The sequence below is a fragment of the Rhipicephalus microplus genome, chromosome 2 (assembly GCF_043290135.1).
Source record: "Rhipicephalus microplus isolate Deutch F79 chromosome 2, USDA_Rmic, whole genome shotgun sequence".
Taxonomy (NCBI): Eukaryota; Metazoa; Arthropoda; class Arachnida; order Ixodida; family Ixodidae; genus Rhipicephalus; species Rhipicephalus microplus.
The window spans coordinates 77,198,243-77,213,001 of NC_134701.1; the positions used below are offsets into that span (position 1 = coordinate 77,198,243).

Genomic DNA, 14,759 nt, shown 5'->3' on the forward strand with positions numbered 1-14,759 from the left:
CCCTATGAATATGACATGCCGTAGTGGAGGGCTCCGGAAATTCGAGACACCTGGCGTTCTTCAACTTGCAAATAAGTCTGAGCACACGGCCCTACAGCATTTTCGCCTCCATCGAAAATGCAGCCGCCGAAGCCAGGATTCGATCGCGTGACCTGCGGATCAGCAGCCGAGTGCCTTAGCCACTAGACCACTGGGGCGGGGCATGTGGTGATCGATAAACAACCACGACCATTTGCGAGTATTTCCTAATGCACAAAATCTAGTAGTATGCCGTGGTAACATTGTGGTCACGAACTAACTTAAATACAGAAAAACTAGTTTTCCAGGCCACTCCACCACCTCTAGTTACTTTACGATTCAAAAAGTGGTTGTACCCGGGTAACACAAAATGCTCGGTGTCATCATCAAATGATATTTCGGGAAACAACTGCATCGAATTCCGTGTTACAAGAATATAGAAAAGTCATCATTTCATCACTTCTTGATCGAATTGAGCTAGCTTTAACGGGTAATAGTTAATCAATTCATTGGTTGTTATTTATTCTGCAATTAGCGCAAATAGCACTGGGAGAATTGCACTGTCAGACATCGTTCAGACGCAGCAGTAATGCCTGGAACGGCACAGAATGTTACGTGGGAATCTTATCACAATAAATATGTGCTAAACTAGCAGGATAGGTGCTGTGTCAGTTTAACGAGTGCAAACTGGATCCGTCTTTAGACCATGCGTATTTCCAAGCACATTCGCGCTTGCACGCAGTCGCTTTTCCCAAGAGTTTTTTTAATATTGACAGAAGTTCTCATTATTGTATATCGTCGGGTCTTCGGGAACTTTTTCTGATGATGTCTGGCCAAGACGATTGTAAGTCATTGTTTCCTTCGTGCTTTATCCGGCACTTGGCCGCGCTTGCTCCACCTTTGAAATTCTACGATAAAGTTTGCGTGCTTTTTCTCACAGGTGTTTACTCGGTGCATGTCTTAATATCAGCTATTGTTAGGTGAGGTTGCTGGCGAAGCAATCACCTTTTCAGACATTTGGAATGATTTCTTTGAGACATTGTAACACACCCTTTGTGTCCAAATTTTTGTTTCTGAATCACTGCTCGGCTTTGACTAGGTTTGCATGGCATCCATCAAGATTCTTCCCAAGCACTTTTACTCTCTGATAACGTCCTTCATTTGTTTTACTAGAGCAGTGTATTCAGCAACAATGGTTGCAATCAGACGATTCACTTTTAGAAAACATTAACTACGAAGTTCATTGTATTCTTCATTTCCTGCAGCTCCCCATGAGTTTTACGTTCGTCTGTGCGCCTTCTTCTTTTGATCGTTTCATCAAACGTTTTAAGTTCTGTTTTAGGCTCGTCTTGAAATTCTGAAGATGTGTTAAATATTCTTTCGACAGAGTGGAAATACAGTAGCCCTAATCGGTCCGATATAACACGGTAGACTTATACAGTACACTGGTACTGTAGTATTGACACAGATGACAGCGGGATAACACTAAGAAAACAACCATACAAGAGAAAATAGTAAGCTTCCAACTTGTAGGGGCTGGTTCACGCTGCCTGCAAATCTTCCCTCACGGCGAAGTGCCGTAGACTGGTGGCTGGCGCTGCCCGCAGGAGAGCTGTTCCAATTGCACGGCTAGCTTGTCCGACAAACATGGCTGCCCTTCCGAATGCGGTTGTCGACTGCCTCAAATCTACGAAACGGCCGCCGTGCGCTCTGTAGCTTGTAAGCTCCGAACTGAAGCTTCCATTTGCTTTAGAGTCATGTCCCTTAGCTTTTACAACACAGTAATCGAATCGATTCGGCACTGTTTTTGAGAACCATACTTAAATAATTGGTATTTAGGCCTAAGCAAGCTTTCCTGAATCTCGGAGAGCATACACTACACGTCTGTTTGTTTCTGTTGACGCAATATTGCTGACGCTACTTGTCCAAACGCCCGCATTGGGGACGTCATTTTGAATTGGTGCGTGCTTTTTTGAATACCGGACAGGCGAAAATGCTCTATTCACTGCTAGATCTCAGTCTGGGAACAACACGTACGACATATCGTGAAAACCGCGGAGCAAGAAGCAAGCAGCTCGAAGTGTCCTGCGTCAGATGCAGAAAACACGGAGGCGAAAGCAGACGACGCGGCTCAGCCATGTCGCTCCTTCTTCGCTCATTGGCTAAACCACTCTCAGTCAAACGGCACAAAAATGACTCTCGGACCCATATAAGAACGTCGAAGAGCGGCAGACGTGCGCGAAGCAAACAGCCGATGACGGCTGCCTGAGAACGTCAAACGGCGAAGCATGCTTGCCGCTAGCGTGAATTGGGCGGCAAGCGTCTGTAACGGCGCAGTGCCTTAGACTGGTGGCCGGCGTCGCTCGCAGGAAAGCTGTTCGAATCCCACAGCAAGTTCCTTCGACAAACGGGGCTGCCCTGCTAAATGCAGTTGTTGACCGCCTCGAACCTACTAAGCGGCCGCCATCCTCTCTGACGCTCGTAAGCTCCGAACTGATGCTTTTCTTTGCTTTAGACTCAAGTCGTTTACTTTCAACAACACAGCACTCAAATTGATTCAGCACCGTTTTTGAGAACCATACGAAAATATTTGATGATTCAGGCCTGAGCAAGCCTTTCCGAATTTCTGAGGGCATAGAGTACACTTAGTTTGTTTATTTTTGTTAACGCAGAATAGCTGGCGCCACCTCACTAAACGCCTGCTTCGGGGACGTCATTTTAAATTGCGGTGCGACTTTTTTTTAATACCAGACAGGCGAAAATGCTCTATTTACTGCGGGCACGTAGTCTGGGAACTACACGTACGGCATATCGTGAAAATCGCGGAGCAAGAAGCAAGCACCTCGAAGTGTCCCGCGGCAGACGCAGACAATGCGGTAAGGCGAAAGCAGACGACTCGGCTTACCCACGTACGCTAGAAAAATGTCAAATTTCGAACGGTGAGGCATGCTTGCCGCTAGCGTGAACCAGCCGTAACTAGGAGAAGATGCAATCGGGTACTGACGGGGATGCAGAAGCTAATACCTATTCCCTCCTGAGCGAAATGCGCCCGGTTATAAACACAGTCGCAGACCCGTGTTCAGTAGTGGCGTCAGCAGAGGGGCGTTGTTTTCTGCAGCACGCAGATATCGCACAGTGAAAGTCAATGTGCACAGGACTTGGTAGCTCGAACGTCCCACGATGATGGTCCTGCGCAACAACAGGCGACATGAAAAGTGAGGGAAGACCAGCGTCCCAGCCCGGGGAGCCGGAATATCAGCACCGGTGTTTTCAACGGACCTGTAAGAGCCGGCTCACGCTAGCGGCAAGTCTGCCCTGACGGCGCGCTGCCGCAGACCGGCAGCCGGCCGGCGCCATCCACAGGAAAGCTGTTTGAAGTGCACAGCAAGCTTTGCCGTCAAGGCATTTCATCCTCTGACAAACATGGCCACTCTTCCGAAGGCACTTATCGAACACCTCGAATCTGTCAACCTGCCGCTGTGCGCTCTTTAGCATTTAAGCTTTGAATAGATGCTTCCGTTCACTTTGGGCTCCTGTCCATAAGCTTCGCTAACACAGTACTCGAATTGACTCGGCACGGTTTTTGAGAGCTCAATAATAATCGATGTTGTAGGCTTACAAACTTTCCCGAACCTAGGAGGGCATATATCACACGTTTGTTAGTTCTTTTTAACCCTGGACTGCTGGCAACGCTTCTCATGTTGCCAGTTTCGGGACTTCTTTAGTTTCGCCCTGCACTTTTTGTGAATACCGCAGATGCTAATACAACCTAATAAGTGCTGGAATCAAGCGTTAGAACAACACTTGTACGACATCCACATTTCAAGCATGAAGGGCACTCGCCTGCTGGATTCCTAGCTGACCGATTGTGTCACCCGGAATCTCCGACTCCAGTGAACCTATCGCAATACACGATCTCTTGGCGCCGTATAGCTCTCGCCCTGTGATGCACCGTCCCCGGACTCCTTAAACCATGCATGTCCACCGTGTCTCCCATCTGTTCTCTATTTATATCACTCCTATTCAGCGAGTGCTCTCTCTTCTTTATCTTATCCCCCCCAATTAGGCGCCTTTTCTCCCTTCTGCAAGAACTACGCACTCAATCATTACAGCGTAAAAACCGCGGAGCCCGAAGCAAGCATTTCGAAGTGTCTCGCAGTAGACGCAGACGATGCGGAGAGCTGAAAGCAGAAGACGGGGCTTACCGATGTTGCTCCTTTGCCGCTGATTGGCAACGTCGCTTTCCGGCAAACGGCAAATGGCGCAAAACTGGGTCTCGGACCCATTCTTTGAACAGCAATGACTGGCCAACGTGCAGTGAAGGGAACAGCCGCGCATGGCTGCCTGAGACCATCAAACCGCAAGCCATGCTTCCCGCTAGAGTGGAGTGGCCCTAACACAGAAAATATGCTTTCACGCACTAGCTGTAACGTCGCCATCACCGCCAATAGCCTAAGTGAATTTTTAAATATTATGTCTTTGTGTTCAAATTATTTTACTTTGAGGTATATTGCAAGCTCCTGTTTTGGAATTTCAGGAAGTGTTTATTCAAATCATATTACATCTACGTTATCCACTATGTTTAGCCTTATGCTAGATCCGGACTAATGAATAATAGCTACCTTAAAACGCGCGTATACGTCACACTCTTACTGTGATCGCAATTAGTCAACAAGCGTGGCATGAAGATTATTTTATAAACATACACGCCTTGGTTTGGCTGGGGCCAGTTTTTGGGCATGTCCCCAATCAAGTATTGTCCTCGTGAAATCATGATTTCGATTTTGAAGCTTTGTGGTTCTTTCTCGGCAGTTCATTCGAAAGAAGCAAACCATATATCTCTTGATGGGTATAAGTGGCCATTTACCTAACATCTTGAGCAAAATCGACATTTGTTTGAGGTCGGCTTATATTACGGACTTCGACTCTGGAGCTTTACGCACTTTGAGTGGTTACAAAGATGTGCAACTGATGTAAGTACATCTTCAATTTTTCATAGCAGATGAGATTACCTTTCTCACGATAAGGGTTTGATATATACAAGTATATTTCTTGAAACGTATCTTGTTTTGCAGTGTTGTTTCATTGTCTATTTGTGCCTTGTGTGCCGGGTGTCATGTTTACGTCAAGTAAACCACCAAGCACTTCTTCAAGACTGGTAAAGGAACTGATCCTGAGATAAAACCCGGGAGCAACGGTTTACTCGGCCAGTCGCTACATCAATTGAGCTAACCAAGAAGTTCGTAACTAAATGAGCGAGGCGCGCTTGATTGACAACTTGAGTGCATTTATTGGCAACTGAGAGTGTGTCTTGCCAAGACACCCATGTAAATTTCTTTACACCTTTGTGCTGCGAATGGGTGGAGGATTCGTTCCTCATTTGAGTCTTTTCTTTGACGTATTTCGCGAAACTGACCAGCAATACTATGTATATTAGTCGTTCGAGAATTTGATGTATTCGCCTTTGCGCTGCCAATCATAAGCTTGCTTGTCAGCCTAATTGGTAGAACGCAGCACTCAGTCTCAATAGAGCTAGTGAACTGCAGTCACGAAATTCAGCTCCGCAAGTAAAAATAACTCAAATTTTACACCCAAAAACCACCATAAAATAAGCAAATGGACGTAGTTAAGGGCTCTGGAATTTTACCATCTGGTGTTCTTTCGCGTGCACTGACATCGCACAGTACACGGGCACCTACCATGTTGCCTTCATAAAAATGCGACCACGAAGGCCAGCATCGAACATTAGTCGCGTATGTACCGGGGCAATAAACAAATCTGAAGGTGCAACGCTGGTAAGTTTCAACAAAATGCCAACACAAGTTGCAGTTTCGAAGAGCAGATTTTCCGACATTTCAGGTGAGCATCACCATTGAATGAGTTGAGCGTGCGGATTCGAGACACATATAAAGATCACCTGATTCACTTAAATCTGGAAGCCGATTAAGCAATATAAAAATGTTTTGATAAGTATTGTTTTAGTAACAACCGCTAAAGTAGAAGACACCTACCAGGGCATTCAGACAGAGCAAAAAGACAATATTGTAACGAAAAATTCAGGTAGCCCAGAGGAAGTATTTATTCTCTAGTAAGTAGGAAAACAAAAGGCGAAAGTCAAGAACCACTCTCATGCTTGCTCGAGAGGCTCCTCACTTCTTTCTGTTTTCTGGTCACATTTCTCCATTGTCTGATTCCGTGCGCTTCAGGCACGTGTAGTCATGGCCAATTCCTGTACGTACAGCATTCCATTTTCCGCCAGGAGGGCGCGCGTATTTCGAACAGTTTCAAGATACTCGCCTATATCACCCCCGCCTCATGCAATATACATCCCCAGGGAGATGAAGAAAGAAAAAAGGCCAAGGGGGTGACGCTCGTTCGTTGGGCGACAGGACTTTATGGCGGAAGGTGCTTCATAGACGCGTTCCAACTGGGAACAGTAATACTTCTGCAGCAGTATGGAACTAGCACAGGTGTATGACCATTAACGTCGTTTCATTACAGTGCTCATCGTTGTGCGTGGCCGGGCAAGTGGCCATTGCTTTGACGCTTCTGGATGACAAACAAGGACATAGATTCAGTGACTTCAAGGCAGCCATCCACGCCTCCAACCTTAGCGCCTTGTGTAAAAAAGTTTATCACATTCTGGAGGGCGAAATCATCACCACCCACACTGTCACGTGGTTTCACGCTCACATGACATTTATCAGGGGAGGCCCCACAAACCTGAACGAGCTCGCACAGTCCAAGGTGTGAGATCTCATTTTCCGCTACCATGAACAACTCCCACACTGAACGGCACGCAGTTCTGGCGAAGAAAGACCATCCGACGATTTATGGCGAAATTCCACAACACGTTTATCTGGGCCGGAGATATTACTCCAATGTAATGAGAAGTCAAATAAAGCGTAGGCTTTGTCTGGCCCACTACCACAGACGGGTTTACATCCCAGCCTGGCTTTATTACATAAAGTCGCTCCCGACATTTATTCTTTTAGCTCCTGCAGGCACGGCAACGAATTTGGTAGCCTAGACCCCATGCGTTTGCGTTGCCTCTTGTTATAGGACACAGATCAATCCAAAAAAGAACAGCCGCAATCTTTGAAGGGCCCTCTGGTCGGGGATAAAGTGTGGGCTGTCCAGAGGGCCTACGATGTAACGGTCGGGCTTGGCCTGATTGTACCAATGACGAAGCGGTCCAGTGCCCGTCAAGTCGTGCACCTCAGAACTCACAATAAAGTTTCGAATCCATAGGCTACTCACGGCGACCAGATATCAGGGCTCGCAAAAAAAACGTGGCTGATCTCCGTATACAGGAATTGGTATTACAGGAAAGCGAAACCTGTCTTCACAAAGGTAACTGAGCGTTTGTTGCGCATTGTTTCAGTCTCAGCAAGAAATTACAAAGTCTTGTTTAGAATGGCAAGCAGCACGAAATTTTCAGCGGACACCTCAAGCAGAAAGCATGCAGGAAATCAGAGTACACACTGTGAGCGCGAACTAAAATTGTCACAGCTAGACACTTAGAGCACGCTTTTGAAACAGAAAGAAATACGCACTTAAAGTGGCGCGCAACATGAACAAGATTAATGTGGACACGTGTCACAATTTTTCATGCGTCGTCTGTGAGCTGCGCGCCCTTTTAGTAAGCGTGGCTGTGGCAGCGTGCGAAGTGACATCAGTGCTCTCCCGAATTACGAGTCTGATAAGCGCGCGCGCTGGAGAGACCACGCTCCGTGGTGGTGGTGCTTCGTGGAGACGACGACCTGTAGAGCGCGCCCGATGCAAGCCTGTCGAACCATCTCGCCACTGATACTGATAACGTGCTGCAGTTTTCAACCTTTTAGAAGAGCTTAACGATTCATGACGCCATACATGGCTTGTTTTCGGCATACCAGACGAAGCGTGCAATCTGGTGAAAGCATTCTATCGCTGACACTGGCACGCGTCAGACGCAAGATTCATGGGCTCCCAAGGAGCAGCGAAGGTGGTTCTTGGTGGCCGCGGGGATGGGTTTACTGACAAAAGTGGCAAAGGTTGTGAGATCATCTTGCCCAAACAGCCCACAGGGCGTGTGATTTTGAACAGTGTTTTTCCACCGAGGTATTCGCGTGAGGACTTTCAAGATGGAAAATTTCCTTGACACTCTAAAAAAAGAATGAAGGCTTCATGGCGTGTTGGTTTCGACGCCTGCCAGATGAACCACGTGAGGGTGGTCACGCTAAACAGCCTGGAGATGACGAAGAGATTGCTTCAACTACTGACCTCCAGGTTAAGAAAAGACGCTGTCTTGTCATCAATCTCAAGGACCAGGTGACGCTAAGACTTCACTGGCGGTTGTATGGTGTGGCTGTAGAGAATGTGCGTATATAGCTGGTAGTTTTTGGTCATAAGACGAAAGTGACCTGAGAGCGTTGCGCGTAAAGGAAGTTAGCCAGACGAGTTCGACAGCACGCACTGTGCTTATCAAGCTCTACCCTAGTGTGAGAGTGGGTGGTTCACCACACCATATTCGGGTTTCTGGTTGATTTGCTTTAGAGGCAGTCTCCGGCTAGTCTATACAGTGCCTGTTCTGCAACTAAACGGGGCATGTGAACGAAAGATGCGATGTGAGCTTGTTGGTAACTCATCTCCAGTAAGTTTCCTTGTAGCACACGTAAAACCCAGAAAAAAATGAAGACACATGTAGACACATGTTGGTGTGACTTGTAGTCACACTAGCATATGCGCCGTGAGTGCAAGGTGCCGCGGTGTACGCATTACCGGAGTTTCGGACACGTTGATGGACAGTGCGTTCATTCCTATGCCTTAGTGAGAGGTTCAGCGGACACAACGAATGTGACAAAGTATATCACAGTCTTAACCGAGGCAGAAGACGCAGCCCAAGGCAGTGTAGATAGAAGTGTAGCCACAATAAACTGTCATGCATCAACATCTACAGTGTACACCCCATCATAACCTATTTAAAGGTCACTGGATAATGCAGTAGCACCGGCCAAGGCCTCGGAGGAAGTGAGAAAGGATTCGAGCGGGCAGGTTACCGGAGCGTGTGCACTGGCGTCTAAACAGGACCGGCCTGCCAAGACGTCTTGTGGTGTGCGAGCACGGACTTTCAATCGGAGGAAGGGTCAAGGAACGTCATCGGCATCTCGAAGAGCAACGATGTTGGTACGGAATTTAAAAGATCCTTCGAGGAAGCCTATAGTCAAGGATAGAAAGACGGCGAAAACAGCGAGGAGAAACTGCCAGCGAAGACGCCGACTGGTAGATGCACCAGCCTCAAAGCAAGACCTGGTAGTGCTATGGAGGTGAAAGCTTTGGACAATCCATTCTCACTTGGCAGCGAGACTGGTCCACCAGGTATTTGCGGAGGCATCTTGCGTAGCGTTACACGCGTAGGTAAGCGCCACGTTCTAGGGTGACCTTACCCGCAACGCTAAAATGAATCCAGTCGTATTTCTCAGATTTACAACACTGACTTTTACAGGCCTTGCTTCCAGGAAGAAACAAGGCCAAGTGCATTGGTTGTTGTTGAGGAAATTTTGGATATGGTAGATGGTGAGGGGGGCAGAAAGGGCATGGTGAAAGGTTCACTTCGCGGAAGTTTTTTTTTAAGCCCGGCAGTAGGTAGATCAGAGGTATGCCTTATTTTTGTTAGAAATTTGCCTGCTTTGGTAGGACAAATAGTATAGGCATGCCCGTCAGGCAGATTGGTAATGTGTGACATTTCGTGAATTGATCGCGGCCTTGACTCTCGGAGACCAGAACAACATGTTAGCTCGCATCAAGCAGTTCGTGCGTGAGGAGATTGCTCGGCAGCTCTCCAGTTTTGTGAGCGTGCCCGAGCCAGCATAAACGCATCTTTTGGCCCCAGATCATCTGGCCCTGGCCATAAGGCACGTCATACAAGATGAGGTAGCAGACGCTTTGCCTTTCGCTCGTTCACCACCTCTGGAGGCCGCACCCTTGACGTATGCGCAAGTCGTTGCAGCCAGAGCACCTCGACAGCCCACTTATGCTACCTCACCGATCCCTGTTCGGCCATTACCAGTTCCGTTCAGCCAGCCGATTGCAGCGTTTCCGAATCCATGGCGCACCGCAGACAACCGCCCGATTTGCTATTCTTGCGGTTACGCAGGACATGTGGCTCGCTTGTGCCGCCGCCGCTCTCTCGTTCAGAGCGACAACATGCAAAGATCGTCGCACGACTCTCGGCGCTTTAACAACACGGCACGTCAACAAGGATCCTCTTCACCCGACCGTCCTTCCTCAGTCGGTCACGGATCTCCATCTCCCCGACGTCGCTCCCTGTCGCCTATGCGCCGTCGACCCTGCCCTTCAGACGCGGAAAAATAGATGCCGCAGTTCCGGAGGCACGAAATGCGTCGTCGTCAAAAGAATCAAGTCCTCGCATTTCTCCGACAAACCTCATCGACGTTTTTGTTGATGGTTACCATACCCTTGTGCTTGTGGACACTGGTGCTGCCGTTTCAGAAATTGATTTAAAACTTTGCCGCCTGCTTTGGAAGGTTACCACGACGCCAAAGGGGTTGTCCTCCGTACTGCCAGTGCTCACCATTTTCGACCATCAGCTGCCTGTACCGCCCGCGTTCTCATCCAATATGTTTCGTATACCGTTGAATTTCTTGTGCTATAGGCGTGTTCTCATGATGTGATCCTCGGCTGGGATTTTCTGTCTCGTAATCATGCAGTTATCGACTGTGCTCGTGCTGAAGTGGCCTTCTCTGCGTTGTGTGCATCGTCTCCGGAATTTCTGTTAAATAAGCTGTTTGTGTCGCTGACAACATCGACATACCACCGACTAGCGCTGCCTTTGTTCTAGTATCTTGTGCCGATGTGTCTAAGCCTTCGTTGTTGTTTACGCCTTCCGAAACATTCCAAAGTCGCAAGAGCCTCACGTTGCCGTTTGCAGTTCTAGATATTTCGGCGGGTGCTACCAATTTGTTTGTCACAAATTCCTTGCCGTCTCCCACAACCTTGAGTTGCGGAGAATGTATTGAAACATTCAAAGATCTAGACGTTTCCTCCATCTTCGACCTTGACGGTGAAAATGATTTGCAGCTTAATGCATTGACGCCATCTGCCCATTCAACTGTCCACGAAAACAATAATTTGTTTGGCCCCTCAATCGATGGTGAACTTGAAGAACCACACCGCGAAAAGCTTCTAGAACTTCTTCACCAGTTTCGCAGCTCGTTCGATTGCCAGCAGACGTCTTTAGGCCGAACGCACACCGTTGTGCATCAGATTAACACCAGCTCCCAAGCGCTTCTACGACAGAGTCTTTACCGTATATCTCCTGTGGAGCGTCGGGTAATCACCGAGCAAGTGGCCGACATGCTTAAACGTGGCGTCATTCGGCCGTCCAGCAGTCCCTCGTCTTCACCTGTGGTAGTTGTGAGGAAAAAAGACGGCTCAATTCGGTTTAGCGTCGATTACCGCCGTTTAAACAAAGTCACGAATAAACACGTATACCCTTTGCCGCGCATCGATGATGCCCTGGACTGCTTGCAAGGCGCTGAATTATTCTCATCACTAGACCTACGGTCCGCTTATTCGCAGGTCCCTTTGGCACGATCAGATCGTCCAAAAACTGCTGTTATGACGCCCGGTGGGCTATACGAATTCAATGTAATGCCCTTCAGCCTTTGTAATGCGCCAGCCACACTCGAAAGGATGATGGATAGCGTCTTGCGTGGGCTAAAATGGAAGACATGTCTATGGTACTTGTATGATGTCGTTGTTTTCTTCTTTGATTTCGACAGCCAACTCCAACGTCTCAGCGAAGTCTTGAGCTGCCTCACGAGCGCAGGCCTTCAACTAAACATCACGAAGTGCCACTTAGGAGCTCGGAAGCTCACAATACTTGGTCACGTCTCAAAACAGGGCGTCCTCCCAGGCCCAGAGAAGCTTCGGGCTGTCGCTGAGTTTCCGATGCCTACGACTGTGAAAGCGCTTCGCAGCTTTGTCGGCCTATGCTCTTACTTTTGCCGCTTTGTGAACAACTTTGCTTCGATAATCGCACCACTGACACAGCTGATCTCTGGCGATGGACACCTCTCTGTTTTGTCGCCAGCATGCGATGATGCTTTTGCAACATTTCGCCATCTCCTTACTTCACCACCTATTTTACGCCACTTCGACCCTACTGCTCCAACCGAGGTGCACATGGATGCCAGTGGCATAGGACTTGGCGCTGTCCTTGCTCAACGCAAACCTGGCTTCTCGGAGTATGTAGTTGCGTATGCGAGTCGCACCCTAACCAAAGCAAAGCACAAATGCTCGGCTTCCGAAAAGGAATGTTTGGCCATTGTTTGCGCATTACAAAAACTTCATCCTTACTTATATGGACGCCCATTCGATCTAGTTACAGATCACCATTCACTCTGTTGGCTCGCTTCATTGAAGGATCCTTCGGGCCGGCTTGGACGTTGGGCGCTACGTTTACAGGAATTAGATAGTCACGTCATTTACCGCTCAGGCCGCAAGCACACCGACGCAGATGCTCTTTCTTGTTCGCCCCTTCCTTCAGCCGTTGCACCTGTTTCCTTCGCCAAAGCTACTATCGGCAGCATCGATACCACTGACATGCCTTCGGAACAACGCAAGGACCCTTGGATAGCCTCGCTCATCGACGTTGTCTCCTCGTCTTCGGTGACACCACGCCAGCGTCTACGTCATACACTACGTCGGCCAATTCCCCATTATGCAATACGGGATGCCATGTTGTACCGTCGCAACTATCAGCTGGATGGTAGGAAATGGCTTCTTGTTATACCTCGCCATTTGCGCTCCAACATGTGCGCGTACTTCCACGCAGACCCTCAAAACGCGCACGCTAGCGTTTTGAAAAGATACGACTGGCTTCGTCAGCAATTTTTCTGGCATGGAATGTACTCGTACGTTCGCAAGTACATACGCTCCTGCACTGAGTGTCAGCGACGGAAAACTACTTGTCATGCCTCTGGCGAATTACAACCATTGCCGTATCCAGCTAGGCCGTTTGGTAGAATGGCACCGACCTCTACGGCCCACTACCTTGTACTCCTGCGTGAAATCGCTGGATTATTGTGGACGTTGACCACCTAACCCACTACGCTGAAACCGCCGCTTTGCCAGCCGCTGCTGCTCGTGATGTCGCATTGTTCATCTTGCGTAGCTTAGTTCTTCGCCATGGCGCGCCACGTGAGCTGCTTAGTGAGCGTGGGCATGCGTTTCTATCGCAAGTCTTCCAGGAGCTTCTCAGTGAGTACAATATTATTCATCGCACCACTACAAGCTATCACGCACAGACAAACGGTTTGACAGCGCTTTAACCGCACGCTCGGTGATATGCTTTCTATGTGCATATCCTCTGACCATTCTAATTGGTACTTGGTGCTCCCTTTCGTAACGTATGCGTATAATACGGCCACGTAAGCAACTACTGGGTTTTCACCTTTTTTTCTACTGTAAGGACGTGAGCCCTCTTTTATGCTTGACACGATACTTACTTACCGCCCAGATGCTTCAGAATACCGCCCAGCCTCCGAACTTGTTCAGTGTGCCGAAGAGTGCCGCCAATTAGCGCGTTCATTTACGTCCATCACACAAGGTCTCCAAAAAGAACGACTCGACCAAGACAAGCCTGCTCACAGCTTCCCCGTAGGCTTATTTGTATGGCTTTCTGTTCCATTCCAGTCCCCCGGCCTCTCCCGAAAGTTTGCACCCAAGTACAATGGTCCGTACCACATCGTTCAATGCACGTCACCGGTCAACTACGTCGTCGAACCAGTGACACCTGCCGAGGACAGACGATGCCGTGGTCGTGAGACAGTCCACATCAGCCGCTTAAAACCTTACTATGATCCCCTTGTGCTTGCTTCACCGTGAGTCACCAGGATGACTTCTCTTCACCACCGGGGCAAATGTAGTGGGGAAGAGGGAGAGAGTGTATCTAGTGGGAGCACCTGAAAGACGACTACGACGAAGTGCTGAGCTCGTGACAGTGACTGACGCCTCTTGAACAAGGCAGTTGGTTTTATTCAATAATCCCCCTTATAATATATATATATATATATATATATATATATATATATATATATATATATATATATATATATATATATATATTTAGGCAAGCATGGTGGTAGAGTGGCCGTAGCGTTGCATATAGCCCAGTAGATCCTCCGTGAGCGGTCCCAACGTGGTTTATTTCGACGTTTCGGCCTAGAGTTTGGCCTTCATCAGGTTTGTCTTCATCAGACTCTAGGCCGAAACGTCGAAATAAACCACATTGTGACCACTCACGGAGGATCTACTGGACTATATATATATATATATATATATATATTGTGATGTACTAGGCAGAGAACAAGAGACAACACACGATCCTGGGCCAGCTGTTCTTATTCTGACTTCGTTCTTCTCCTCTTTGCTCTAGCTCCCCGTGCGCCGAAGCGCCAGCGTATTTCTTGGTCATGACACTCTGCCATGACTGCGCGCGCGCAAATCTGGCGGCAAAGGTTTTGGTGGGCGGGCTTGGTTGCATCGTGGTGGTCAGCCCGGACCACAATGCAACATAGAGCGACGGTCTGGGGAAAGCGTCTCTGGTGGACGGCACTGGCTGCCTCGAGCCGGTCGCTCTTTTGCACGCCACGATGTTTCTTGAAAAAGTGCTGCGGACTCAGGCGGCCGGCACTGGCTGCCCCGTTGCGGCTGACGCTCTCTGCCATGCTGCGATT

General features: G+C 48.5%; 1 protein-coding gene across 12 annotated transcripts in view; it reads left to right on the top strand.

Moving 5' to 3' along the window:
* The window catches only part of LOC119170841 (uncharacterized), a 234,434-nt gene that overhangs the window by 79,071 nt on the left and 140,604 nt on the right, over positions 1 to 14,759 (top strand). For all 12 annotated transcript variants that reach the window (XR_012893706.1, XR_012893705.1, XM_037422111.2 and 9 more), the window contains one exon: positions 4,831 to 4,991. Coding sequence is in view for 10 of the 12 variants with exons in the window: in XM_037422111.2 (XP_037278008.2) it covers positions 4,831 to 4,991 (161 nt within the window). In the remaining 2 variants the exon portion in view is untranslated. The remainder of the gene's footprint in view (positions 1 to 4,830; positions 4,992 to 14,759) is intronic.